At 35.2% G+C, this 25,954-nt stretch overlaps 5 protein-coding genes across 6 annotated transcripts; all 5 read right to left on the reverse strand.

Moving 5' to 3' along the window:
- Window positions 1-3,149: 3,149 nt before the first annotated feature.
- LOC109178273 (DNA polymerase zeta processivity subunit) lies at window positions 3,150-4,692 on the reverse strand. The gene is made up of 5 exons (XM_019327892.1): window positions 4,563-4,692; window positions 4,406-4,486; window positions 4,205-4,317; window positions 3,943-4,132; window positions 3,150-3,443 (listed from the first exon to the last, which is right to left on the reverse strand). Exons 1-5 carry the CDS (start codon window positions 4,597-4,599, stop codon window positions 3,244-3,246), a joined length of 621 nt encoding a protein of 206 aa, XP_019183437.1. The 5' UTR covers window positions 4,600-4,692; the 3' UTR covers window positions 3,150-3,243.
- A 133-nt stretch (window positions 4,693-4,825) lies between these two features.
- LOC109178274 (non-specific lipid-transfer protein-like) lies at window positions 4,826-6,040 on the reverse strand. Its single transcript, XM_019327893.1, has 2 exons — window positions 5,103-6,040; window positions 4,826-5,023 (listed from the first exon to the last, which is right to left on the reverse strand). Exons 1-2 carry the CDS (start codon window positions 5,468-5,470, stop codon window positions 5,017-5,019), a joined length of 375 nt encoding a protein of 124 aa, XP_019183438.1. The 5' UTR covers window positions 5,471-6,040; the 3' UTR covers window positions 4,826-5,016.
- A 313-nt stretch (window positions 6,041-6,353) lies between these two features.
- On the reverse strand, window positions 6,354-9,176 carry LOC109178271 (post-GPI attachment to proteins factor 3). 2 transcript variants are annotated; one of them, XM_019327889.1, is made up of 6 exons: window positions 9,063-9,176; window positions 8,293-8,387; window positions 7,862-8,123; window positions 7,561-7,757; window positions 7,165-7,352; window positions 6,354-6,855 (listed from the first exon to the last, which is right to left on the reverse strand). In XM_019327889.1, exons 2-6 carry the CDS (start codon window positions 8,385-8,387, stop codon window positions 6,569-6,571), a joined length of 1,029 nt encoding a protein of 342 aa, XP_019183434.1. In that variant the 5' UTR covers window positions 9,063-9,176; the 3' UTR covers window positions 6,354-6,568. The 2 variants fall into 2 exon arrangements, with proteins under 2 accessions (XP_019183434.1, XP_019183435.1); XM_019327890.1 differs by lacking the exon at window positions 9,063-9,176 and adding an exon at window positions 8,931-9,015 and having other exon boundaries at window positions 6,364-6,855.
- A 2,228-nt stretch (window positions 9,177-11,404) lies between these two features.
- Window positions 11,405-13,136, reverse strand: LOC109178272 (transcription factor JUNGBRUNNEN 1-like). The gene is made up of 3 exons (XM_019327891.1): window positions 12,792-13,136; window positions 12,212-12,531; window positions 11,405-12,076 (listed from the first exon to the last, which is right to left on the reverse strand). The coding sequence occupies exons 1-3, from the start codon at window positions 12,991-12,993 to the stop codon at window positions 11,588-11,590; spliced, it is 1,011 nt and encodes a 336-aa protein (XP_019183436.1). The 5' UTR covers window positions 12,994-13,136; the 3' UTR covers window positions 11,405-11,587.
- A 4,370-nt stretch (window positions 13,137-17,506) lies between these two features.
- LOC109178270 (molybdenum cofactor sulfurase) lies at window positions 17,507-24,470 on the reverse strand. Its single transcript, XM_019327888.1, has 22 exons — window positions 24,278-24,470; window positions 24,017-24,115; window positions 23,637-23,695; window positions 23,369-23,529; window positions 22,857-23,011; window positions 22,370-22,496; window positions 21,774-21,876; window positions 21,635-21,680; window positions 21,393-21,431; window positions 21,157-21,313; window positions 20,974-21,076; window positions 20,779-20,895; window positions 20,416-20,493; window positions 20,238-20,339; window positions 19,711-19,801; window positions 19,419-19,523; window positions 19,149-19,213; window positions 18,711-18,862; window positions 18,371-18,603; window positions 18,145-18,281; window positions 17,934-18,044; window positions 17,507-17,849 (listed from the first exon to the last, which is right to left on the reverse strand). Exons 1-22 carry the CDS (start codon window positions 24,393-24,395, stop codon window positions 17,721-17,723), a joined length of 2,487 nt encoding a protein of 828 aa, XP_019183433.1. The 5' UTR covers window positions 24,396-24,470; the 3' UTR covers window positions 17,507-17,720.
- Between the last annotated feature and the right edge of the window lie 1,484 nt (window positions 24,471-25,954).

Here is a 25,954-nt window from a genome sequence, read left to right on the forward strand (position 1 = left end):
AGATAGATAGATTGATATCCCCAATTTCATTGAGTGGGAAAAGCAAAGGAATCCCACTGTACAATGCACGTTACTGTTACTATTACTATATACATTTTTGGAACCTTTCCTTTCCTTTTATCAGCTCAGGCAGCACTACATATTTATTTACCCACCCAACTCAATCTATATATCTATCATCTTGGAATCAATAATTTTAACTTTTCATCCACTGCCAATTTTTATTTTATTTTTTAATTTTATGATGGTGGTGGTGCAGTGGTCCCTCCCTCAACTGCTTTCCTTGGCTTCAGAGTTCTCAAATTGAACACAGCAGAGTGAGCAGACCTAACCACACAGGCACAGTAAAAATTAAAGAGAATAATTAAAAGAGGAAAGGGTTATTGGTAGTTGTCCAGTTGCATGCCTGCAGTGAACAGCTACATACACTATATTGCCTATGAAACAGACAAAAAGTAACAGAAATGATGGGTGATAATAATCCATCCTGGCCGGACTGTCAAAAATTAAAGCCAATTCAATAGTTAAAGATTCCAGGCCACCATATCTCATCTCATCTCATCTCTAGCAATAAACAAACAGGATGCATGATGATGAGCCATCTATCTATCTATCTTGCACAATACAATCTACTGCAACTTTATTTGACAATTTCTATGACTATATATCCTGAGCAACTTTACAGGAATGAATGTGGTTGAAAGGTGGAGTGAGGGGAAAGCTAAAGACTTTTGTTAATTTTATTGCATTCTTGAATCAGAAAAACATCCCCCACATCCCACTATCAGTCAAGCACTTGAAACTTTATAAATCTGGTATTAAAGAATATCATATCATATCATATATTCAGGGAATGGAAGAGCTGTTTCCAATTCTTTCTTACTTTTTTTTTTTTTTTTTTTTTTTTTTCTTGTTTCAAACATATTGGTGGTGCACTGCTGCTGGAGCCAACAACTCAACTGTAAACATCAGCAGCCTCCCCACTTACACAGTGCCCTCATTTATTAGGGGATGGATAGGATTGTGGTGGTATGCCTAATTTCCCTTCATTTCCTAATAATTCCTAATACCGGTGTGGATTTAATTGCTACGTAAATATAAAATATAGTTGTGTCATCGCTATCAGCTATAACTTTTAGCACAATGAGCATTAGAACTGGCCATGGGATTCTCATTGGTTGCTGCTAATTAACACTCATCATCTATCTTCCCACTCATCCATCCCATTTACTTGAACAAAAAAAAATATGTTTGAGTGGTTTGGCTTTACTTTTTATGTTATTGTTTATAGTGTGGTTGAAGCTTTTTAAGGTGCCTAATGTAGACAAGAAGGAACATCACAACACTTTTAGACAAAGCAAGTACTGATTGGGGTTGGGGTGTGAGAGATAGATAGATAGATATGAGATATATAATGAGTGGGCAGTGGGCAGTGGGCACACATGATATCTAACAGAGGACAAATGGACAATTTTTTATACACATTGGTTGGTCCCAAGTACAGGTTAAAGAATAGGGGAAAAGTAGTCCTAAATGTAATAATCCCTATCAAAGACTAGGTAGATAAAAGAGTCCTATGTTTTTGTAAATGTTTATGCTTTTTCCCATCCCCCTTTTCCTTTGAAAGTTGTACATTCCAACAGTGGATGGTACAAGGACTAGAGAGGTGAAAGTGACACCACACCCCTCACTATACTCCAAGTAAATGGACATAGTTGGTATGATCACCATATGGAAATCTATAATTTTTGTGTTGTCAACAACTTGATGCATAAATACAGAAGCTTTGGTCCCACCACCCATGGACCATATACATACATTTTTCCTCCTAAAATCAATTCCCAGTGCCCATCAAATATAATGCTCCTCTCATAAACACATTAGAAGGTGGAATTTCTTGTTCTAGTTTCACCCAACTTGGTTGATTTGACAACAACATTCAACATTCATTCATGTTTAACATTTAATAATCATGGGTTGGCCGGCAAACTATGTTTCACATACATAAGTCCTCCTAATTGGGCTAAGATTATTAATTTAAGATTTATCACTATCTGTGACAGTGACTAGAATAAGTTGACAATTCAATCAATCACAATTCACAAGTTGAATGGAATGGTCCACACACACATTAATGCTGCCTGCCTGCATATGCCAATAACTTTTCAAGCTGGAGATGGAAATCAAACCTGATGCTTTACCAAACAATAGTGCCCACTTTTGCCGTGAACGGAAGCTTTTCATTTCTGCAATCTTTCACAACTTCTTGTATCCATACGCTTATCCCTGCACATCAGGCATCTCACATGCTTGGTATTTTCAGTACTTACACAATGTACAAAATGACAGCTCAACAAGGATTTGTTAGATGGGTCAGGCTTTGTAAATTATGTTTAATCTCATCACACAAAAAAAACCCCACTCCTCCGTTCCTAGATAATATAAACCAAAATGTCAATTCAAGCATGTAGTTCACCTCTGCCTGACAAGCATAATTATCTGCCCCATAATCATTCCACCAAGTTTTACTCACTATTCCATGCAGGTAAAATGTAGGACTACTGTAGCATGTTTCATGAGGATTAGAAGAAGATGAATGCTTTTTTTTTTTTTTTTTGTGGGATGGGAAAAAATATTGTTTGACAGAGTTGTTTATTGCCATAGCAGTCCACCATTGCAGACAAATTTCTGTATCTTAGTCTTTCAGTCCTAAGAGAGCAACATGAAGGAACAAGACACAAGAAATTAATGCCACTGGGCCATAACAGTAGGGGAAATCATGATCTGCAAGAAACATTGAATGATCTTTTCAAAATCTAATTTTTTGGGCTTTAATGGAGTGACTAGGCCCACCTTCACATTATCATAATGAAATGTGTGAGGTATATCCGCATATCCCTCTCAGTTCATGTATGCAATCTGCATTTGGCAATTACTTCCACCTGTATGTGTAGTATATGTGCCAAAATGTTAAATGCTCAGGCCAATGGGCCGTCACTTCAAGATAGACATTTCTTGAGATAATGTTTTCATCTTAATTCTAGATGGCCAAGGGAAAACAAATTGGGAGATAGAAAAAAAGATTGCAAGTTTACATTTCAGCAACATCATTGTTTTGTAGTATTGGTTAAGACCTGGCAATTGCCACTTAAAAAAGGCAATTTCTTACAGCCATTTGAAATGCCTCAACATTGTATATCAATCAAATGACATTGAGAAAAACGGCAGAGAGAAGATCCCTTGTTAAATTTTTTGTTCATAGAGAGTTGGATGCTCTACATACAGCTGCACTCCAAGAGGTTCAATCCTCATTGACTTGATAGGTATAATCAGCGGAGGCTGTTGCCATTGCTTGGTGTCTGTTGGAACCCATATACCTGCATCCTTACTTGTACTACTATGCGGGAGAGAGCGAAAGTAAGCTGTTATTTCCCACCTGCAATCTATCAAAGGCGATAACTTGATCACCAGATATAACCAAATTTTGAGAAGCAAAATGGTTTTGAGACCATCTTTGGTATAAATCATCTACATCTGTGCCAAATTTACACAGTTCTCACAGAAACTATCACATAAAATATCAAAACATCCTAGATCAAAGTACCAGAAATATCGACTGTGTTTCAAGTTTCAACTCTAACATGTGAATTTCAACATTATGGTTTCTCATGTTCCAACTAAAAATGTAGTTTCCTGCAGGGAAAGACAGGGGTTTAAGTAAAGTTACAGTCTGGAAGATGGTGCAGATGGGTGGTCTCAGCTAGTACATGCAAGTTTTGGACTATTATCAATCTTTAATTACTTGTGTACTTGATTTGCTAAACTCTATTTTTAAGCCATTGTACAGTACTAAATTATAGTTGTGGATAATGAAAATGTTTTGTGCACAAGAGCATAGATAGGTATAGCAGACAAGATAAAATAGATAAGATATTCTGATACCTTGAGGAAGAGTCTGGGTCAGAGATTGTGAAATGGGAAGCTTGATGAAGAAAGACCTAAGTGAGAACTCCAGCTCAGCTTCTTCCACCATTGAACCATAAGACTGGTTCACATCTATCTTGAACACAAATCTCTCAAAAGGAACACTTTTGCTATCAAACAAAATAACTGCAACTCTCTCCACTTGTCCCTAAATCCAAATTTACCATTACTATTTTCTAAAATAAACTTGAAGTCTGATCTAGCCATGAAATTTAGAAACCTTTTGGATAAAAGGAAGGAGGCCAGTGACAGAGGAGTGAATATAGTCTCTCAGCTCAGGATGCCGAGCTTTATGCACCACAAGATTCATGTAACGCCGCCTCTCAAACGCCCCTGAAAATCCAACAAAATTCCTGCCTTAATTATTTATTCAGATTAAATATGGCGAGAAAGAGAGGGAAAAGTCACTGCAATGATTTACCATTTGGGTAGACTCCTTTGAGGAAGATAACGGAGGTGATGGCAGCTTCCAAAAATTCTACCAGAATCCGAGCTGTTTGACCTGCAAATGGTAAAAAAAAATTGAAGACGAAAGTGGGGGATTTCCAAGATGGAATTTTGATCGGAGTGAAACATACCTTGTGGATTTTGTTTATCTTTTCGATCCATATTCATCCGTCGCAGTTTCTGTCGACTTCCTCAACTCCTTCCCTGTCGGCTTATTTTCAACTTTTTTTCTTTCTTGCCTCGCGTTTCTATGATTTTATTTTTTTTACAGTAATATTTAATACGGTATACGGACTATATAAATATTAATGCTTTTTACTCTGTAATTGGATTATTAGTATGCAATTTATTTATAATATAATATAATTTAGAGAAAAAATATCTCTTTATTAGTATTATTATTAAACTGTCAAAGTTTAAGTAACAATGAGACAATACATTCGTTCATTCATACATACATAACACCGTTATCTATCTAATCCAGCATGCATTATGCATATAGAATAGAATTCATCACTATCAATATTCTGCAAATTGCAAATAATCTTCAAGCTAGGCCTGGAGATTTTGGGCTGGGCTACCCTTTCATGCACTGCACACAATCAAGCTAAGTAATTAGATACATATATTATTATGTATAAAAGAGAAATGTATATATAAAAGAAAAATACCTATGAGGGCAAGTAATGTTAGGATTGAGGACCAAAGTTGTTGTAAGCTTGCAAAAGGTTGGAAGGCGGTTGGATTTTTTGGTGTCTACAGGGAAAGCATTTGGGGCGTCTTTGTAGCAGAGACAGATGGTATTGTAATTGCGTTTTGACGAAGCAGCAAACTTATCTAACACTCTGGCTCCATTGCAGCATGAAACGCTTGGTTTTGGGGCAGTGCCGCCGATGCTCAAGAACTTCTCGCAAGGTATTAGTTTTCGGATGTAGTCTAAGCATTGGGGAGTTAAAGCAGATTCGCCATCATCGACCTTAACCAATGCTAAAACAAGAATAACCCATACCCAGCAACCCAATCCCAGCTTTTGATTCATGGCGGTTATGTTAAGGATCGGAAGATCAGCCGGCCGAATCGGAGGTGGAAGCTAAGATGATATATGTTTTCCGGCCGCCCAATTTCCACCAATTCAATATAATCCACTCCATTTGTATGTACGTTTAAGCTAAGTGGGTTCCCCACTAGTAATGAAATTATGGCAGTGATATATATATGAGTTGAGCATGACATAAGATACCATGAACTGAATTAACGAACACAAATCTGCAAACCATTTCCAATTTCCAAACACAAGTATGTAGAAGATGGATGGGTGAAAATCACATGAAACTAAATTAACAGAAAATGGTCACAAAGTAAATAAGTAGTGATATCCAAAACTAAAATCAAAATTTTGGCAATAACTCAGATCAACACTAGAAGGAGCATGTAATGTAATGTAATGTAAATAACTCTAGCTATTGATGCCTTACATCTTGTCCAGAGAGGTGTATCATCTGCTCCTTCAATCACTAGACATATACTAGACTGTTAGCTTGTGAATCCGGCCTGCCCCAGTGAATCAGATGACATCATACTTGCTGATAACATTCTAATCTTATAAACGTATCTTTCAACTCCATCTATAGTTAGCTTAAGCTTTTTTTGTGATATGAATGACTAAATTATGTCTCGAGTAGCAGAGTAGGGATAATTCAGTATATTTGTTCAGGACTTCAGGAGTAAGATTTGAGCTTAATATTGTGTTTTGAGTTCATAGTTTTGTTTCAAATCTATCAAAATTCTTTGTCAGCTTCCTTTGGTGTCTTGTCTCGGTGTACTCCCATAATATCTCTTTGTTTTCTTTCTCGGTTGGCCAGGGAGGACAAGTGGACAACCTTGTTTTTCCCCTCGCATTGGATTGGATGGGGATACTAAAGTGGCATTTTAAAAAAGCTTTAGGATATGGAAATGTCACTTGTGTCAAACATAACATGCACATTCTAGGTTCTTCTCCTATCCAAACCAAACAAAAAAAATATTACAACATCCTCCATTCACAAAAATAAGCAAAGAAATCTCGTAAGTTTGCTAAAATTTGTGATGCTAACTAATGCTTGGACTGTTTGTTGAATCATTGCCCCTTGGAGGAACACTATTTTGCCTTCTTGAGGAGGTTAGATGTTCGGAACTTGGCATCGTCCTGGATGAAACTCCACCATAGGTAAGTTAGGGGGATTGTGGTGGCATGCCAAAGAGCATGTGCATCTACAAGTCCTTGATATGGAGGGAAGTCATAAATCTCTAGGAGCATTGCAAGCCCACCTCCAATCACAACAATCCACAACTTCAATCGAGAAGGATGACGACTCATTCCTGCCCAGATTGCCCAAATCATAAGTTGAGCCACACCCATGGCAACACAGACCATCATGTTCCATCCTGGCACATAGCAACAAATTCATATCAATTGAGACATAAGAAATAGAGCAGGAAGAAATTTAAAACACATTTGTTCTAGTAATTGTATAAGATAGGCAGGTGACATAACACCTAGGATTTCAGCTCACTTCCCTCCATTATTTTGTCTTTCCTTCCCCATATTCATAGCTGTTGTCTGATCTACTTTACATAATCCGTTGTAAGATGGATACATTGTGTATATTATTTTATAAAATGGATACACTCTTGTATTTTATTTACCAACAAAAGCTGTAATTATTTTCAATATAGTAAGACCGAGACACTTACCATAATCCATTTTATAATTGTTCAGGTAAAGTATGTGGGTTGTTATAAAAGCAAGAATTGGGGCAGAAACCATCACTCTGGCAGCCTCATCCCTCACATTGAAACTTCTTAGTATAGCCAGAATAAGCGAATAGCCAAGTAAGGCAACTGCAGATGAGTAGTCTAACTTTTCTGTAACATCCACATCTCTGCAATGCAGAAATTCAACGCAGTAGTTAAACCACAATGCTGAAGATTCATCTATGAAAACAACACTGGACAGAGACACCAGCATCTTGACCTGGCCAATAGGCCATACAATCAACTTGATGTACGGGAAGAACTAAAAGAAAGTATGAAATAGAATCTAAGAATCCACCACCAACAAGCATCAGAAGAACATGAATAAAAGCTCACCTGCTGTGGAAAACAGCACTCCAGAGCCATGAGTTCATAGCCAGCAGCCCATATATGAGCCAAAGGCCAGTATAATCATAGTATGGCCTCTTGTCAGCTTTAAATGGCAAGTTGTACTTAATAAGCTTGAAAAAGGACAGCCAACCGTAGAAATGCATTGCAAGGTTGAGCACCGAAAATGCAACAGAGACGGTCTCCTGAAACATTTAAGACAATACTTCAGATTGATAATAAAATTGCATACCTGTTGCTTCTATATTGGTGATCAGCTATAAGCCTATAAAACTCATAAACCAATAACCTGAAGCCCAAAGAGACGTTTGAAAGGCCATTTTCCATGGTATTTGACCGGTTCTGAACCAAGTGCTGCTCTTTCCTTTTCTCTGTCAATCATGCACTGATATCGGCAATCACCTTTGCAGCCTGATTGTTTCCACTGCAGATAGAGATGTTTTTGCATGTACCAAGTACCACCAATGGAAGAACCATCTGAAAGTAATTTGCAGTGTGGAAAACAGTTTCCCCCAGCACATCCAGTCAATTCGCATTCTGAAACACAAGCCCTGATATGGGGAGAATGTCAACTGCCTCATCACACAGGACAAAGAAATCGCCATACTGTGTGGTTTACATCCCCCCAACCCCCAACAACACACACACTTTTCCCTGTCGAAACATCAAACTTAATAAAGGGAGCTACAAGTAGCCTTGACAAATATATAATTGTATTACCTATATGATGGATCAATGTCACCAGCACTAGCATCAATCATTCCAATCAGACATGAGAATACAACAAAGAGAGTGGTCCAACAATAGCATCCCATCTGATCATAATGACAACCAAAATTGTAAGTTGAAATAACTTCACTTTATTAAATGAAATATGTTGGTACAAACTCAAGAAAACATTTGGTTTCATGATATGATGTGCGATTATCAAGCACCATATTCAGTTCACCATTCAGTTTAGATACAAGATAAGGCAAAGTTTAATCATGTCATCTTAGATGGGATAAAACAAATCAAATCATGATACAAGAGCATATCCTAACAGTTCATTAAGGCCAATGCATTATCATTAAGAGGTAAAAATGATAGTACGGTTAAGACAAGCATTTCGTAGTCAGATCGTTAGGCCAGTAGAATCGTGCTTATAATTAGAAAGGAAAAGAGCTGTATTATCATCCAAATCAATCCACAGAACAGGATATACAATAAATAAAAAATTTCAATTCCAAACAAAGCTCATCGACATTAACGCAAGGCAACAAGATCGTAATCAATACGGACATTGTAAGAGATCTCATCAATACATACAGAAAGTGATAATTGCGTGAAAAGAATATGAATGAATCTTGATAGCTTACTTAGAGAAACAATTAAATCAAGCTAACTACACTCAAGATTATCTTCGTATTCTACGCCAGATGGAGAACAGTTTTGAAAGATTATGAAGAAAAATAAAAAAGAACAGGAAATAAAGCAGTTCGGAAACTCACTTTGGATTGTAGTTGGAAATGATATTGGATTGCCTTCCAAAATAAGAAAATACAGTCAAGTACTCTTCATCTAAGTCATAGTGTCCGAAAGATGAGAAATCGCAGACACACTCGCTCTCGCTCAACTTTTATTCTTCTCCTTCTCTTCTGTAAGTTAGTGCTACTTGGGCCAGATTTCTACCCGGGCCCAATTATAAAGTACTGTTTGAATCAGTTCTGAAGATGCAATTGGGCTGTATAGGATGCATGATGCATCATGAGATTTTTTGACGGAAAATACTATGGCCTCTTTGGTAAATGCCGGTTAGTTGGTGTTTGGTAAATTAGCTGTTAGCTAATAGCTGTTTGGTATAATTTTTTTTTCAAAAAATTAATTGAAAAAGTTACTTTGAGTAGCCTTTTGAATTTTAGCATTGTGAAGTTACAAAGAGCTAATTAACCAAACAATTATATTCATTTTCTAACCAAATCAAAAAACTAATAGTGGTCAAATAAGTTAAAATTAACTTATAGGCTAACTATTTTACCAAACAGGGCCTCTGTCAATTTGGTAAAAATAATTAGTCTATCAATTAATTTTGGCTTATTTGACTTATTATTAGCTGTTTGACTTGGTTAAACAATCAATATGAGTGTTTAATGAATTAACTTTTTGTAGCAACTTATTGCTCTAAAATGCTAAAAAGTTCAAAAAGTTGCTCAAAGTAGCTTTTTGATAAGCTTTTTATAAAGTCATTTTGTATATAATCAGTTAACAGCTAATTTACCAAATGTTTTTCTACAATCAGCTAATGTTATCAACTAGTTAAACCTACTAATATAATCAGCTAACGACCATTTATCAAACACACCCTATGTGTACTCTCATTTTCTACGCCCAACTTTTATTTCCACATACAAAATATTGATATAGACATTTGTATTAGAACTCGATCACATGAAAAAAAAAGTAATTTATCATTGTCCACCACATAGTAAAATTCGATCAAATAGTAAAATTTGAGAGTACATGTACTATATTATCACAATAAGTGTATTTCAAAATGAATAGTATTATTTGCATACTTTAATTTGTATACACTTCGCCAAGCACCTTGTGCTCAGATGGCACCCGGGTTGGACTCCCATATGGGAGGTTGTGAGTTTGAGCCTCGGTGAAGTAGTTATTGGCTCTACTACTCTGTAATAAAGTCAGTAGCCTCCCAAGAATTGGCTCTACTACTCTGAAATAAAGTCAGTAGCCTCCCAAGAATTGACTATTTACATGCATTTATTAGAATAATGTGCTTTATATGTGTTAGAATAATAAAATTTATAGGGTAAGATCGGATAATGTATTTTATGAGTTAGAGTAATGTACTTTATGTGTCAAAAATAATAAAATTTTTGGGGTAAGATAATGTATTTTATGAGTTATAATCATATACTTTATGTGTTAGAATAATATATTTTATTAGTTAGAATAATGTATTTTATGTGTTTTTTGACCGTGGTCCGGATCATTGTCCACACAATAATGATTGTAAATAGTCCCTTGACTATTAACCTTTATACGGAGTATTAATTTTCATTTCAGACTTTTAATTTGACCATAAGTGGTCCCTTAAGTATTGATTTTGGATTTCATTAAAGGTATAAGAAGATTAGCCGAATTTATTCTCTTCTTTCTTTTTTTTTTGATAGACGAGTAATACAAATTTGATTATTCAGATCCATTTAATAAACATTAAATTTAAAGGTAATAATAATGTCAAATTTTAGTTCTTTGCATTCACACTAATGATCAACCCAATGTATTAAGTTTATGAACCTAATTTATCCATCTCAACAAGAAGTCAATTTTTACATTATTACCCTTAAATTTAATGTTTACTAAATGAACAAATATTTAACTGAATGTTCAAATTTAGAACAATATAATGTCAATAGTTAAGACTCAAGAGACCATTTATTATCAAATTAAAAGCTAAAGTTGAAAATTGGTAAAGATCAATAATTAATATAATGGACCATTTATCGTTCCATTGAAAGTTGATAATAAAAATGGGTAAATGTCAGGATATTTATGTGTAATTAACCTTTTTTTTTTTTTTAAATAATAATGCTGACTGATTTTATCTATACCCTTGTTGATGAGACACCATTATTCACTATAAATGTGTTTTATTGTTTAACTTGATCAAATCAGTAGAATTGATCAAATCTGATCTACACAAAAATTAATAAAAATACCATTTACTAAACAAGTTAGGTTTAACTTGATCAAATTACTAGCTAGAATTGATCAAATCTACAAAAATAAATAAATAAATAAATAAAAATACAATTTACTAAACAAGTTAGGTGTAAGCTAAGTATGGATGTCCAATATAAACAGGCATGTTACAAGGAGTATGAAACACAGTATGTAGGTGTCCATCCAACTATTGAAGAAAGAAAAGGATAAGGAGAAAACAACAAGAACGAAGACCGACAAATTAATTTAAAGCTGATCGTAATTATCAAAGTAATGGTATGTATAGTATCTAGGGATGAGTGGAAAACCCTAGAATAACAGATCTCAGCTCTTCCCAATCTGCATGCTTCGGGAATCCATTAATTATTTCTGGAGTTGCAGACGTAAAACTGGACAGCAAGGAATTCGCAGCAGGAGGTAGTGGATATGGAGATTGAGAAACATGATTATTATTGTTTATCTGCTGCCCTCTAAGCAGTTGCTGCTGGTGGCTGCCATAGATGATATGATAATCAACGTTGTTATCATTAGGATTATCGACATTAACACTAATGCCGCCAAAGGGTCTTCTCGCTTCATGGTTGTGCTTAGTAAGATTAACGTCGTTGAGTGGATTACTGAAACTAATGTAGTTTTCCTGCAGCAGCTGGTTGCCACCGGGCGACTCGTTGCTGCATGTTTCTGCAGAGGGATTAGTACTGTTTCTCTTTGCCGCCGTTAATTCTTTCCACTCCGACATGCTCTTGCGCTTCAAAATTCGACAAAGTGTCCAAACTTCCTGCACATAAATTAAACAAACAAAAGATGAGTATGTAATTAATAACTTGGTAATTCATAAACTTAGTATATATGTACGTGGGTAGGTCATGTAGAAGATATATATCAGAGGTGGTTTGAATTAGCAGTTTCTTACAGCTTCTTGAGCGATGTTTTTAGGATGAGTGGGGATGGCGGCGGAGCTGCTCTTATGATGCTGAGGTGGAAGCCGAAACTCGTGCATCATCCATTCGGTTTTGGTGCCTTTTCCGGCGCTTCCTCGGTAGTAGACCAATGACTTTTTCAGACCGATGCAGTGGCGGCGGCCGGCTGCGGCGGCGTGAATTTCGCGATCGATGCCGGTGGCCTTCCAGAATCCGGAGCCTGTCACCCTATTAGGTCTGATACTGTTCTTGTATTTCCTCCCTCTTTTGCAGAAGAAATACCATTCATTTTCTCCCACACTACTGGCAGTCTCTGAACGTCGCGTGTATTCACCTCCCAAACAAATCAGAAAAGCTAGAGTTAGAGCCTATTTAGCAAGAGATCTATCGAAAAATTCATGTTACACATCCATCGTCTACTATATATACCCATAGTCCTCCCTCTCTCTCTCTCTCTATATATATATACACACACACAAACACATACTTTGAATTACAAGCAATTAAAAAGATATATAGTATATATGATGATGGAATTGAAGAAGATGAGATGAGATGAGATGAATAACATACTAGGAAGATCCCAAGGATCGAATTTGTAGATGTCAATCTGCTTGATGAAGTCGAGGGGGAGGAGTCTGTTCTGGACTTTCCTGAGAAGATAAAACCCTACGAGCTCCTCATCGGTGGGGTGAAACCGAAATCCGGGAAGGAACATATCATCGTCATCATCATCGTGTTTTTGGTTATGTTTGTCAGAGGCTAGGTTTTCCATGATTGGGAGGTGGATGGATGAACTTTAATTTGTTGGCTCTTTGGTTCTGTCGGAGCTCATCTCAACCAGCAATAATATATGAAGATATTGACGACGACGACGGAGACGGGAGAATAATGAATCCAACGTAAAACTCCAGGTTAATTAGGTTTGTTTATATGTGCAAATTAATTAATAAAATCATATATAATATATAAATTAATGGAGTGGTCGAGGATTGGAGGACTAGCTAGCTAGCAGGCTGGGGCAAGTTGGTCAAAGTCAGGAGGATTGACCTTCTTGTGTGCAGGTCATTGAAACATACAACTACTGGAAGATCATTGAAGTCACGCATACAAGTCCAGCTGATCATTACAATACAGACCTCAATTTTGAATTTTCAATAACAAATTAAAAGAAATTTCTATTATATATATATATATATATATATATATATATATATATATATATATATATATATTGCTACTTTTCCATCAAATATAATCATACCTTGTTATTCCCAAAAGTTGAATCATGTAAATCACATTGTCCCTGGTGAGACTCAATACCAAGTTATTGTTCTCAAATTTTACCATTGTAATCAACTGAGCTGCCTATGCGGATATTTTGTAATGATGATGATATTGTAGGTCAACTTTGATATGATCTTCATAGGACCAACCTGATTGGTTCTTGGTGCATGCAAATATCATTCCTGTTGAGCATCTTAAAAATTTCCTAGTAGTTAGTAATACACTCAAATAACATCACATGTATGATTGCACCTAGCTAGCTAGTACAATGCAAATTAACACAAAAGACCATTTATACCTTAAAACATTCCTCCCACCCGCCCCATCCTCACACATATATAATTAGCCCCTTAGCTTCTCAACAAACAAAATACAAATAAAGTTACTAAGCTTAAAATTCATAGATGATCTTAAATCCGTAACAACCAACCAATTAAAGAGTGTTGCACTGAGTAAACTTAAAGGTTTGACTAAAAAAGTATTAACAAATCATGTGTTACCTATCTAAATACCTCTTTTGGAGTTTGGAAAATTTTAATTTAATGAGTACATTGCATGTTTAGGAAAATGATATATCAAATTATGTTATTTATTATTTATCTTAAATATATTAATATTTTATTGTGTTTGCTGTCACTATATTTGAGCTATCAAAATTCCTATGTTACTATTCATTCCGCCAATTAACAGGTTCCATGTACACTAGGAAGGATTGCCAATTCATCGTCACATTTGATCTAACATTTTAAAGTCGCAGGATATTAGGACCAGTACGAAATGTGAATGTTTTGGAGACACAGGCACCAACTTTTCATAGATACGTGGAAAGAATGGTATAAGGCAAGAAAAAACCCAGGGGCAATGTCAAATCAAATTATATATTATTAACTAAAAATGTATGTTGGTTTCATGACTATGGGATAATTAACGGTAGGCCAACATTACTGGATATTCAACGAATAATGTATGGTATATTGAACAATATTGTATGATTTATGGTATGTTTTAACAGTATCGTATAGTGGAAATGTAGAATAATAATGACTTTATGAACAATACACCGAGGTGAATCACAAATTGACTACTTAAATACAAGTCAACCAGAGATTTTTCTAGACATGTGAAGGATTGCACCGCACTTACTACATGATTGCATCACATTCGGATACGATTGCACCGCAAAGTCTTTTAGGCATGTCTGAGAGCCGTAGCAGTATAATTATGTAGTAATTGCGGTGCAATCCTTCGCAATTCACATCAAAGTTAGTTCTAACCTAATTTGAAATATATATGTATATATATATATATATATATATATATATATATAGTCGAGTTCAGGTGTGGTCGCGCCTTCCCGTGCGGTCAATGCGGCCGCACCAATAGTTATACAAATATACACCATCCATGTTAGGAAACACACAATAAAAAACATGCACAAATTAGGTACACATCACAAAAAACGCACCATTAGGTAGGAATAAAAGCACCACACAGTGTTCGAAAATACACCATTAGGGGTGGGGAATTATATGGTGCATTTTTTTGTGGTGTGTTTGTGTGTTTTTTGGTGTATTTGTGCATTTCATTGTTGTGTTTTTTCCTAACACTATGGGTGTCTTTTGTTAACAATGTTGGTGTATTTTGTCAAGCGACCACACGAGGGGCGTGGCTGCATATGAACAAAAGTCTATATATATATATTATGGGTGTGGGGATCGGAGGAAAATAGAAAAGTCACCTACGTACTAAATAAGTAAGATGAAAAGTAGTAGAGTGTTAGAAAGAAATCAAAGCCAATTAATTGACTAATATATAGCTACCCGTCCACTTAATTGCAATTTGAAAGCTAAGGTTAAGAGTTATCCAGGGATTAAAGTAATTGATTTAGACTTAATTGGAATGGCAATGCATATCCTCTTTGCTCTTTGTTAGTTAGGTCTCTACGTACCCTTTCGTCATTTTTATTTAATCTTTTATTTATATTAAAATGCAAATAATATAATGAACCATGATTTCTTCTAGATAATCCACTGCACAACATGAAAGCATCTTCTCATTAAAATAAAAATCAAATTAGTATATAATTTATGGTGCAATGCTTATGTAGTCGAGTTGACAATATATATTTGATGGTAAAAATGTAACTAGAAAATAATGAATGAGATGAGATAAATGTAAGAGTAAAATAATGAATTCTGGTAATTATATTACTTAAAAAGTTTGAAGCTATTAAAATTTGAAAGGGCAGCCGACCAGCAGAATATATGGACAGTAAACCTCGTCGCAGTCGAAAACATCCTTAAGTTCCACTTTCGCATGCTGGACTGGGTCATATTTCACCAATCTTTTGAACATGTTTTTTTAACCAATTAAACCATGACCATATCATATCGTATGATATGATCAATTCCATTAAATAAATATTATTAATTTATATTGAAGAAATTTAATTGAGCAAATACCAATTTTGATCCCACGAGTATTAGCAAAATGACGATTTTTATTCACATGTTTAATTCCTACCATTTTTCATCCACGACTATTGTTTTAGTACTAATTTTAATCCACAGCTATTATTTTAGTACCAAAATTCATCACGTCAGTCACCCATCTATTTAAGACATCCCGAAATCTAAAAATTTTAAGGACATTTTCGTCTTTTTCAACTTAAGATTTCAATTTGAACATAAATAAATGAATTTAAGTCCTAAGATCGATCCCAATTCACAGTTCTCCTCTTCATCCTACCTTAATTTGAGGAGAAAAATTGCGAATTGGGATAAATCTTAGCGCTTAAATCCCTTTATTCATTCTCAAATAGTGATCCTAATTTGAAAAACACGAAACTACCCTTAATAATTTTATATTTCAGCATGTCTTAAACGAAGGGGTAGCCGGCGTGATAAATTTTGACACTAAAACAATAATCGTGGATGAAAATTGGTAGGAATTAAACACGTGGACCAAAACTGTAATTTTGCTAATACTCGTGGGACTAAAATTGGTATTTGCTCAAATTTAATCCATGAATCTAACTAAATGCTGTAAAATTTAACAAACATGCAACGTATAGCATATAATTAACAGCAGCTTACAGTTGAGAGACGTAATCAGAACAGCACGTGGTTTGGACTATTTCTATATTTACCAGCAGCAAGTCTAAGGCCCAAGAATTGATGGAGGCCCCAGCCGAATTTGGGCTCCATGTTGGAGGTGATTGTTGATTTGAGTTGGTCAGTTATAAGAAATTTAGGATGATTTATTTTTTTGTGATTTTTTGTCGGCTTGAATCATATGATTGTTCACTTAGAATGAACCCAGATAGTAGCAGTAGTTGTGAACTTTTTCGTAAATCAAAGAATTGATGAAGGTTGGGCTAGAAATATGAAATATGAAATAGAAAGACAAATAGAAGGACCCAAAAAGGAATGAAAGAAATGGTCAAAGTCGTTAGTCAAGTCATAGGTGATTAACTGGGCATGTTTGAACTTAATCTCCAATTTTATAATCCTTAAGACCAACTTTGTTAGCCATTTTGGAACTTCTCTTGTGTCCATCTCCTTTTACTTTTCTTCTTCCTAGCTGGTCAAGATTTAATCGAGTTTGAATTGACAAGTTTAATTGTAAACTTTTTTTGTTTGTTTGGACTATTATAATTAGTTTTATTGATAAGTTCAATATCAACTAAATCAACTTACAGATACTAAGCATGGACCGAGGGTAGGTAGGGTGTAAAATAGGGGTGAAATGTCAAAAGGTGTTTGTATGAATGTAAGTAAGGTGGATACAAATTAGGAAAGTTCCACCAGCAGAATTTTAGCAAGTGATATAGCAGAGAGAGTTGAAATTAGAGGATAGGATACATGATGAGAGTTTGACAAATGCATGCAGTGGAGAGTGACTTTGTCCCCTAGGTTGAATTCTAGACATTTTTAGAAGCTTCTTTAGCCGCAATAGTTGACAGATATCATAAGATGCATATACAAGGGAGAAGTTTCATATTGAAAATGCAACATTAAGGTTAAAAGATTTAGTACTATGTAGTATGTATATGTAATTCATGTTACAGATCGAGCTCTGAATCAGGCCTTTCTTCGAATAAGAATTGAACTTTAATTTGTTGATACATTCATGTTTACAATTGTGTATATGCAGACGTCAAGAACTTCCCAAACATTCTACCTCGTAACATCGAACTAATCTGAGGCCACCATATTATCCCTCCGACTTTCCCGAATGTGAATAGCCATTTGGAAATATTTGTTCTCCTACATGGAGCCATGCATCTGAATCCTTCTCAACACTCTTCTCATATCTCAGCAATATCCCAAATAGTATCTTCCCCTGTTCATATGTAAATCGTAATAAGAACAAAATCAGTCCAGAGAATGTATTAATGGTTACAAATTAAGTTATGGCTAACCTAACCTTAACTCTCCTATACGCCGCTAGAGTAGCCAAAGGTTCGTTCGACCTTTGCACCTTGTCACCTTGCAAATATATGTTGATCAGTTGGCACCTATTGCAGCCACCAAATGACTGCAAAAAAGATGATGCCAAAAGGACGAGCACACAGATCAGATGGTTAAAAACGTCTCACAGGCTTTAAAAAAAATGTTCTACAGTTGCCAGCACTCACTGTGAAATATTCGCCTCCTATCTCAAGACTCTTCCATCCATCTTCTGCATATGGTTCACCGCCAGATATGACAAGGTTGGGTCGGAATCTCATTGTACTTACTTCACTCCTCTCTCCATAAGAGCCTTTTTGTGTGCCTAAATTAATTTGATTCGTAAACGTAAACCAAACCTTTTATTTTAAATAGTAATTAAAATACAGAGAAGATCGAGGAGCCTAGACATACTTGATCTTAACCGGTTGTTTAAATCAGCTACGCTTTCCTCAGATACCAGCAAGAGCTGGGCTTCGTTGACGAAATTCAGTTTGGCATCAACATCCTTGCAAATCCCTGTATTAGAATCCCCCTTAGAGCAGGTGTAACTCACGGCACAAGAATTTCGCAGCAACGTGCAAGATTGACCAACAGCATCACTAAACCAACTGTTGACTTCATTGCCATAACTTTGGACTTCATGCCTACCCAAACAAACAAACAAAAATGTTTACTCTCTGGAATAAAATACTAGTTGCGATTGCCATACTCAATGCATATAAGTCGCACCAGAAATGAGAAAAGCACAAACCTTTGAGCATGTATGTCTATTTCATCTCGCATGCCAACACTCATATTGGGTTTAAGTTTAATCTGCAGTTTCTCTTTGCAACGAGGTGACTCAACAAATAGTATTCCCAACTTGAGATCAATCAATGTTTTGATATTGCACATTTCTGGAATCTGACATTCGACTACAGTTATCATAGAATTCAAGTAAAATAACTACAGAGTAAAAGGTATAATAAGCCCCCACCAACCAAATTTATCATTCAAGAGAGAATCATGTAACTTTGAAGTCAGCCATGTGCATGTAAAACTTAATCTTAACTTGTTAGATCATTGGGGATTGGGGTTAGATTGTTAGATCTATCAGCAACAAACAAAGGTTGATTGGGGAGTTAGATTGCTAGATGTATAAAAGGTATCCGCAAAAAAGAAAATGCATATAAATATAGACGTGATCTACCTTCTTTTGTGTAAGGATTTCACCACTCGCACTCCTAAGAAGCCACTCTCTATCATGCAGTAGACCTAAAATCCACAGCACAAGAAAATAACATCATATAATTTCACAAGAACAAGAGGTAATGACATCTCTCCCCCCGCACAAAACTAGTTCTCAACCACACTATCCTAGACAAAGGCAACGGCATAGGGCCCTTAGGACATTTAGTAAAGTATAGTAACAGGGAAAAGAATATGCCACGCCTTTACATCATCAAACTTATAGTACTACCTGTGCTTGTCAGGGGCCAATGATCAGCACTAAAACCTGTACATGACTTTATTGGATAAATAGTAATAGATTTGAGGAAGTACAGAGGTGTGGTCTTTTCAGTTCCTGCAATTGGCAACGAAGTACAGACTAAATAAAGATAAATAAAATAAAGAAAAGAATAATACTCATTAGAGAAGTAAGAGCATTTAAATTACATATGCTCGCATTCTGCAACCATAATCAACTTGCATAATTTTTAATAATCAATTAATGAGAGGGCAGAAAGAGATCTTGTGGAGCAAAAGATAACCTTTGATTAAAGGGGGAGCAGATCTTTCTCTTAAAGCACACCCATTTGAAGGAAATGACACAAAGGACCTCTCAATGAAATCGATGAATCTCTGAATACCATATCGTAAGAAAGGCAGAAAACAGTATTTCAGATGAACACAATATGAATAAGCTAAGAGTAAATGCTCACAGCTAAGACAGTTTATCAGATTTTCCACTCATCATCAATCAAGGCAATGGCACAAAACCAACATACTTCTTAAAGTGCTAACCAAATGAACTGAAAAATGTAGGTAGAGGTAATATTGGGTAAAACAGAACAAGAAATTTACAAGTAGAAAGTCTATCCAAAGCAAATGTGCCTCATTTAACAAACCAAAAGTTGATCAATATAATTAGTAACTTGGAATAAAAATGAAAACTTAGGGCTGTAGAAGGCAGGTTGCTTAGTATTTTGCATACTAGAATTTATTTATCAGAACATTAGGTAATAAATAAGACAAACAAGGGAAAGTTAAAGATACTGCAAGGGAGGGGATAGAATACCCTGGCATCTTCAAATGTCGACATGTAACCAAAGGATATTCTAATAGCACCAGTCGGTTTTCCATTTAGAATATCTTGATCATCCCAGCAAACATGCCCAGCCTTTAAAAAATCAACCAACAAATCATGAAGTGCATAAATTGGGTACTTCATCTTTGAGACAAAGAATGAGATCCACCTCAATATTTGAAACAAGATCTGCATGTGATAAACCAAGGTACTTTGCACAGGCACCAGGATTGCAAAAGCATCCTGTCTACACAAGAACAGAAGAAAGAGGAGAAAAAGATAAAGTGAACTGCAAGTCATGTGAGAGCTTTGATGTAGGTCAGTACATGCATAGAGGTTTTGTTGAGAAACAGAACCGTAATGTTCTAGCAAGAGCAAATATCAGTGGATTATACATCAAAAGAGCTTTGAAAAGATTTCCTAGCAGCTGAAAAAGTGGTTACATAACCTATATGTCCATCCAAAACTTTTTTTAAAAATATTCATGAAATACATATTTTGCCTCTAGAAAATATGGTCTTAACACTCTTACCCGTAGCTGAATTCCTGCCAAAGATGCCAAATTTTCCACTTCACGATAACCATACCATGTTCCATCTGGTCTTTTTAGGTTGAATGAAACTATTGGACCCACTTTACCAGGTAATATCTGAAAACATTTAAATTAGATTGCTATCATGTACATAATTGCCAGGAATGTGTAACCGGATAACTTCATAAAACTGACCTCTGGAGTGTTTACTCCATAAATTGTACAAACATGTTCTCCATTTATGTGCCTTAAAGCCAAGAGTGATTTCCTCACATAGGTTGCCAGTGATGCTGTGTGCCTTGCATGCCAAAAGAAAAGCTCATTTCAGAACATAGCTCAATCTCATCAGACACCAATTTAAAGATATTTCTCACACACCGGGATACAGAAGACATGGTTAAAGTATTGAGTATTCTGAATCCATGATGAATTGATGCTATGCTCAAGAATGATACTGTTCCATCCTCAAAGAACTCCTCAACACTTCCTCTCCTTTTAAAGAAATCCATGTCAGCAATAGCAGCAGCAACGGTGCCTAGAACAGTTAATGAACAACAAAATTAGTATTGCTATTAAATTAGAAACTACAGCGAACAATGGAATTGGTAACAAACCTCCACCAAAGTAGGCCTTCCTTAGTAGTTTTGCAGCTTCTGAGAGTGGGGGCAAAAAAAAGGAACTTTTGTTAGTTTTCTTTTCAAAATAAAGGAAAACAAAACCTGATGACACCTGTGTCCTACTAGCTTATAATAATTCTAGTTTCTACATAAGGCAAGAGTGGAAGAAAGTAGTAGCAAAAGAATTCAACTGATAAAATGAGGAAAATAAAGGATAACCTCCCACATCTACTTATTACCATTTTTAACAATTAGTGCACCAAGGCCAGTTGGGTACCCAAACATCTTTAAAATTACAACAAGAAAAAACCAAATCAGCACAATAATCAAGCGTCTGTTGTAGTTTATTTAAATTAAATGGATGTTGTTTGGATGTACCTTGTAGAATGAGATGACGAGAAAGTCTGCCTTGTACTTGGTCAAATCTGGTGGGTCTGTTGCACATCCTTTAGCAGCATCAATCAGAACAAGCCAGTGGCCTCTGTTTAAACATACATTTACAGATAAATGTATTACAAAACCAATTTCTTTTAGAAATATAGCAATAAAAGACAGGAATGTAAACACAAAGACATAGTGACATGATCACGAAAGAATCATCCAAGAATAACACTCTTTAAGCAAACGAGTGCTCCAATCAAAATTGAATATTATGCAACATGGAAGTAGAGCAAGGTCAAGGATAGAGAATCACACTGCTCAAAAGTTAAATAAGGAAAAACTTAAAATAAAGAGCATACAAGACTTTAACAAGTAAAAAGTGTGTTTTCCAGTGAAGATAGATGGTGCAGAATTGATTGTATAATCAGTAATATATACATAAATAAGTGTGCCCCCACTCAAAAAATCCTAGACCCACCAATTTTAACAACACTGTCTAGCAAAAAAGTACAAAACTTTTATATCAATTGCAAAGAGCATCTGTTAGAAAGAAGAGAAACACCACAACAATAAGATTCTTCTAATGAATATACCTTTGAGACAGAGAGCTGTTCAAGATACTCTCTGAATCTTCCTTCACAATATTCACCAGGTCAAGGTTGAACTTTTTACCCGAAAAGTTGCACTCAGACGGAAAAGCAAATAAGTTGTAAATATTTCCTGCAAAAAATATCAAAAGAATAAGTTAAGTAGATGCTACAGAACATTTTAATCAAAGAACAAACAAATATGGTTTTCTAAAAAAATCATGAATAAAATGAAAATTTGAATTGATATTGAAATATTGAAGTCCGCCAATGATTTGCCTACAACTCTGTACTATATTATCAAAATGACCAAGTATACTCCAAATATTTTTTATGGTTGATGTCATCACAGTCAAAAGCCTCAGTCCCTCAAAGATCACTCATTTCCCCGTAACTTTACCTCTTTTGGGTAGTTCAAACTTCACTCTGAAATAGAGGGGGAAAGATATGTATGTAAGCCATTCTAGGATCGTAGTCGAACAGAAAGAACTACCTGTTGATCCTTCTTTTAGCATTCCAGCTTCACTTCTTCTTTGAATAGGGTTGTGTGAGATTTTAAAGGCAGATTGATGGCTTTGTGAGTTGACATTACTATCAGTATCTTTAACATCTATAGCAAATGCTGCAGCTCCCTTTCTGAGTGCATATCTTAAAATTATTAAGTAAAAAGATATTCACAAAGTGCTAACTTTCACATTAGTAGTTAAATAGATGTTCAAAAAATGAATTTCCAGCTACATTATAAACTGTGCATTTGGATTACCAAATCTATGTTGTAAAGACAAACAAATGCTTTTCTTGGACAGATGATCACATTAATTAATAGCATCTAGACATCATAAGTAAACATTAAAGCATGTTCGGAGTAAAATTTATTTTTGCCTCAGCTTAAATTTTTTTGCTTTAAACAATGTGTAGTGTGTACAACTTAAAAGATTACCATTTATGGACCAAATACAACTTATCACATTCATTTATAGGATGCCACTGGTAAAAGAAGGATACTCTCTAATCCCAAGTACACTGTTATGGTTCTCCATTGTATACATAAAACTGCTCTGATTGCACCATGGAAAGGTCTCCCCGACAAGCTTCAAAGCCGATGTTGCCCCAGAAGTAAATATGCAACTGTACTCTCTTGGGGATGCGTTAAAGAAATCAAGCACCTATACCCAAAAGCATAAACAATACAAAAGAAGCAAAAGACTAGAATTACTTCACAATCTACTCATTGAACACACTTATTGGTAAGCTGGTAGCAACTCTACTTTACCTGCTGCCGTGCTTTTTGAACACAGTCACTACTACTCAAGCTGCAGCTGCTTTGGCTATCTATTCAATTGATTTCATTTACTTAAGGAATCCACTTATCTATCCAGTGAAGACCAGCCAAGAGAAATAGTACATGCATTCATATGATAATTTTACTTTAGAATACATGAAGATCATAGGGTATTTAGAGAAGTAGAAAAAAGTAGCTAAAAGTCCAATCTTTATGAAAGACATCAAACGGAAAGGATTTTACTAAAAATTCTTGAGGTTAGCAAATTGTATCACTACGAGGTAATTGATGGACAATAAACTAAATTAACACTAAAAATATTGTTCATCAGTAATGAACTAGGTACAAAGAAACACAAGGATTCAGGATACGAGGATTTCCATAAACAGTGGAATTTAGTTGTTTGAGAATTGCTTCCATTTGAGATTCCGAGTAGAGAGTAGCTCCGGCATGATCCAAATGCACAACACCTACAGAACTCTTAAACTCATCATTGGTTTATCCTATCCATAGTCTACTCACTATAATTGAAAATTTTGTAGAAGCTGCGTCCTTTAATCCTTCATCATCCTTTATTGTTCATTTCAAAGATTTTCCGGCACGAGAAAAAAATAAATAAATAAAATACTGACCATCCAAACGCTTGAACTCGGTGGCTCTAATCTGGTCTATATTTCGAGGGGCATTTGGATAGCCGTAATCCTGGCCGAACTCCTCCAAGAAATCTTGTTTCTCTGAGAACACCGCCATAACACGCAACAGAGAGGAGAAGTAATTTACTGAGTCAGATGACAAGCGCAACAAGGAAGAAGATCTCTGAAGATGACCACTGAGCAGCAGAACATTCAGAACTCAGAAGAAGACGGTACTGCCGTATTTTTCTTTGCACGTGCTCCCCAATGGGCTCCTTCAAATCATGGACTACTTTTATGGGTATATTTGCAATTTGGGTTCGCCTTATCAGATGCCCATTTATACTCTTCAATCTTCATTACTCATGGGCTGGATGTTAATTCGATCCAATATTTTTAATTCCAAATTCAAAATTAAATTAGATCAGACTATTTTTTTTTTTTTTTTGAGGCCCTAAACCAAGATCAGACTATATATGGTTTAAAATAGTATTTGATGGGCGCACGCAATTCAGCCGAATTTGTTGGGCAATTAACCTTGTAATTACATGATTTTTCAAGTTTGAATATTCTCGACTTAAATCATTATAAATAATTTATGTTTTTTGAATGCTAGTGGCTCTATTACAATGTAGATCTGTTCATATACTTTATCAACCTATTGAAACACAAAGAACCAATAATACATTTACTAGAGGCTCAAACTCACAACCTTCTAAATAGAAGTCCAACCCGGATACCATTAGACCACATAGTCTTGGTATAAATAATTTATGTTAGTTTATCTATTTTGTGGTTCTTTGTCTACTAAGGTCATAAAACATGTTTTATTGTCTTGAATTGATCAATTAGATATAATTTAAGTTGGATTACTTTATTATATTGTAATTCTTTACCAATTAAGGTTACAAGACAAACTTGAATTGGTCAATTATGTATAATAATCTAAGTTAATTTATTTCATTGTGCTTCTACATCAATAATGTTATAAGAAAGACTTGACTTATAAAGCAATTTCTTTTTGTAATTCAAAGTAAGGGTCACGTGGGTGATGCAAATGTGGCGTAGGTAGTTTGATCTAATTGTGTGCCAAATTAAGGATCACAAAATGGCACAAAAATTCAACTGCCCTATCGCCGACAAATCTATTGTATACACAATACTTATTCCACAAAACAGTTGAAAAAAATGCATGATAAGACATCTACATCTCCATCATCACTTCACTAAATAGTAATTTATGTCACTTGATCATACATACATACATACATGCTTTATTTTAATTCAAGAATTTAACCCTAACCCTAACCCTATCTCTCTTCAAGGGCCACTGGTGCTTTCATTCTCCTCCTTTCCTTATTATCTATAATCATTCCTTTGTCTCCCACGAAAATGACCCCTTTTAATTTATCATTCCAATTTTTTTCTCCAAATAAATTTAATGTGATCACATAGACAAATTTTGTTTGACATATTTTAATTAGCTATCAAATAGTAAATTATTTAATTATCAAATAATTAAAATACATTATGTCTTCTTTTTTTTTTTTGGTATTATACCGACTACTCGAAGCATGAATTATGATGGATAGGAAGTTGGACATCTATAGATGTATATATGGATGGGAGGATTTGAAATGATGGAGACATGATAGTTGAATGTAATTATTAGGAGTT

The sequence above is a fragment of the Ipomoea nil genome, unplaced genomic scaffold (genome assembly GCF_001879475.1).
Source record: "Ipomoea nil cultivar Tokyo-kokei standard unplaced genomic scaffold, Asagao_1.1 scaffold0813, whole genome shotgun sequence".
In the NCBI taxonomy this organism is placed as follows: Eukaryota; Viridiplantae; Streptophyta; class Magnoliopsida; order Solanales; family Convolvulaceae; genus Ipomoea; species Ipomoea nil.

Bases quoted from the DNA above. Each gene is read 5' to 3' on its own strand.
- LOC109178273 (XM_019327892.1), bottom strand. From the start codon at position 4,599: ATGAATATGGATCGAAAAGATAAACAAAATCCACAAG. The intron at 4,133-4,204 runs GTTTCTAAATTT...ATTTGGATTTAG, and splicing joins TCCTTCCTTTTATCCAAAAG to GGACAAGTGGAGAGAGTTGC. The intron at 3,444-3,942 runs GTATCAGAATAT...CGCCTTTGATAG, and splicing joins GACCCAGACTCTTCCTCAAG to ATTGCAGGTGGGAAATAACA.
- LOC109178274 (XM_019327893.1), bottom strand. From the start codon at position 5,470: ATGAATCAAAAGCTGGGATTGGGTTGCTGGGTATGGGTTATTCTTGTT.
- LOC109178271 (XM_019327889.1), bottom strand. From the start codon at position 8,387: ATGGGATGCTATTGTTGGACCACTCTCTTTGTTGTATTCTCATGTCTG. The intron at 7,353-7,560 runs GTGAGCTTTTAT...TCTGCATTGCAG, and splicing joins AGTGCTGTTTTCCACAGCAG to AGATGTGGATGTTACAGAAA. The intron at 6,856-7,164 runs GTAAGTGTCTCG...GCTATGTGCCAG, and splicing joins CAATTATAAAATGGATTATG to GATGGAACATGATGGTCTGT.
- LOC109178272 (XM_019327891.1), bottom strand. From the start codon at position 12,993: ATGGAAAACCTAGCCTCTGACAAACATAACCAAAAACACGATGATGAT. The intron at 12,532-12,791 runs GTATGTTATTCA...CGCGACGTTCAG, and splicing joins CGATCCTTGGGATCTTCCTA to AGACTGCCAGTAGTGTGGGA. The intron at 12,077-12,211 runs GTAAGAAACTGC...ATTTATGTGCAG, and splicing joins AAAACATCGCTCAAGAAGCT to GAAGTTTGGACACTTTGTCG.
- LOC109178270 (XM_019327888.1), bottom strand. From the start codon at position 24,395: ATGGCGGTGTTCTCAGAGAAACAAGATTTCTTGGAGGAGTTCGGCCAG. The intron at 21,432-21,634 runs GTAATAAGTAGA...CCCCACTCTCAG, and splicing joins TGCACTAATTGTTAAAAATG to AAGCTGCAAAACTACTAAGG. The intron at 18,863-19,148 runs GTAGATCACGTC...GTCGAATGTCAG, and splicing joins AAATCCTTACACAAAAGAAG to ATTCCAGAAATGTGCAATAT.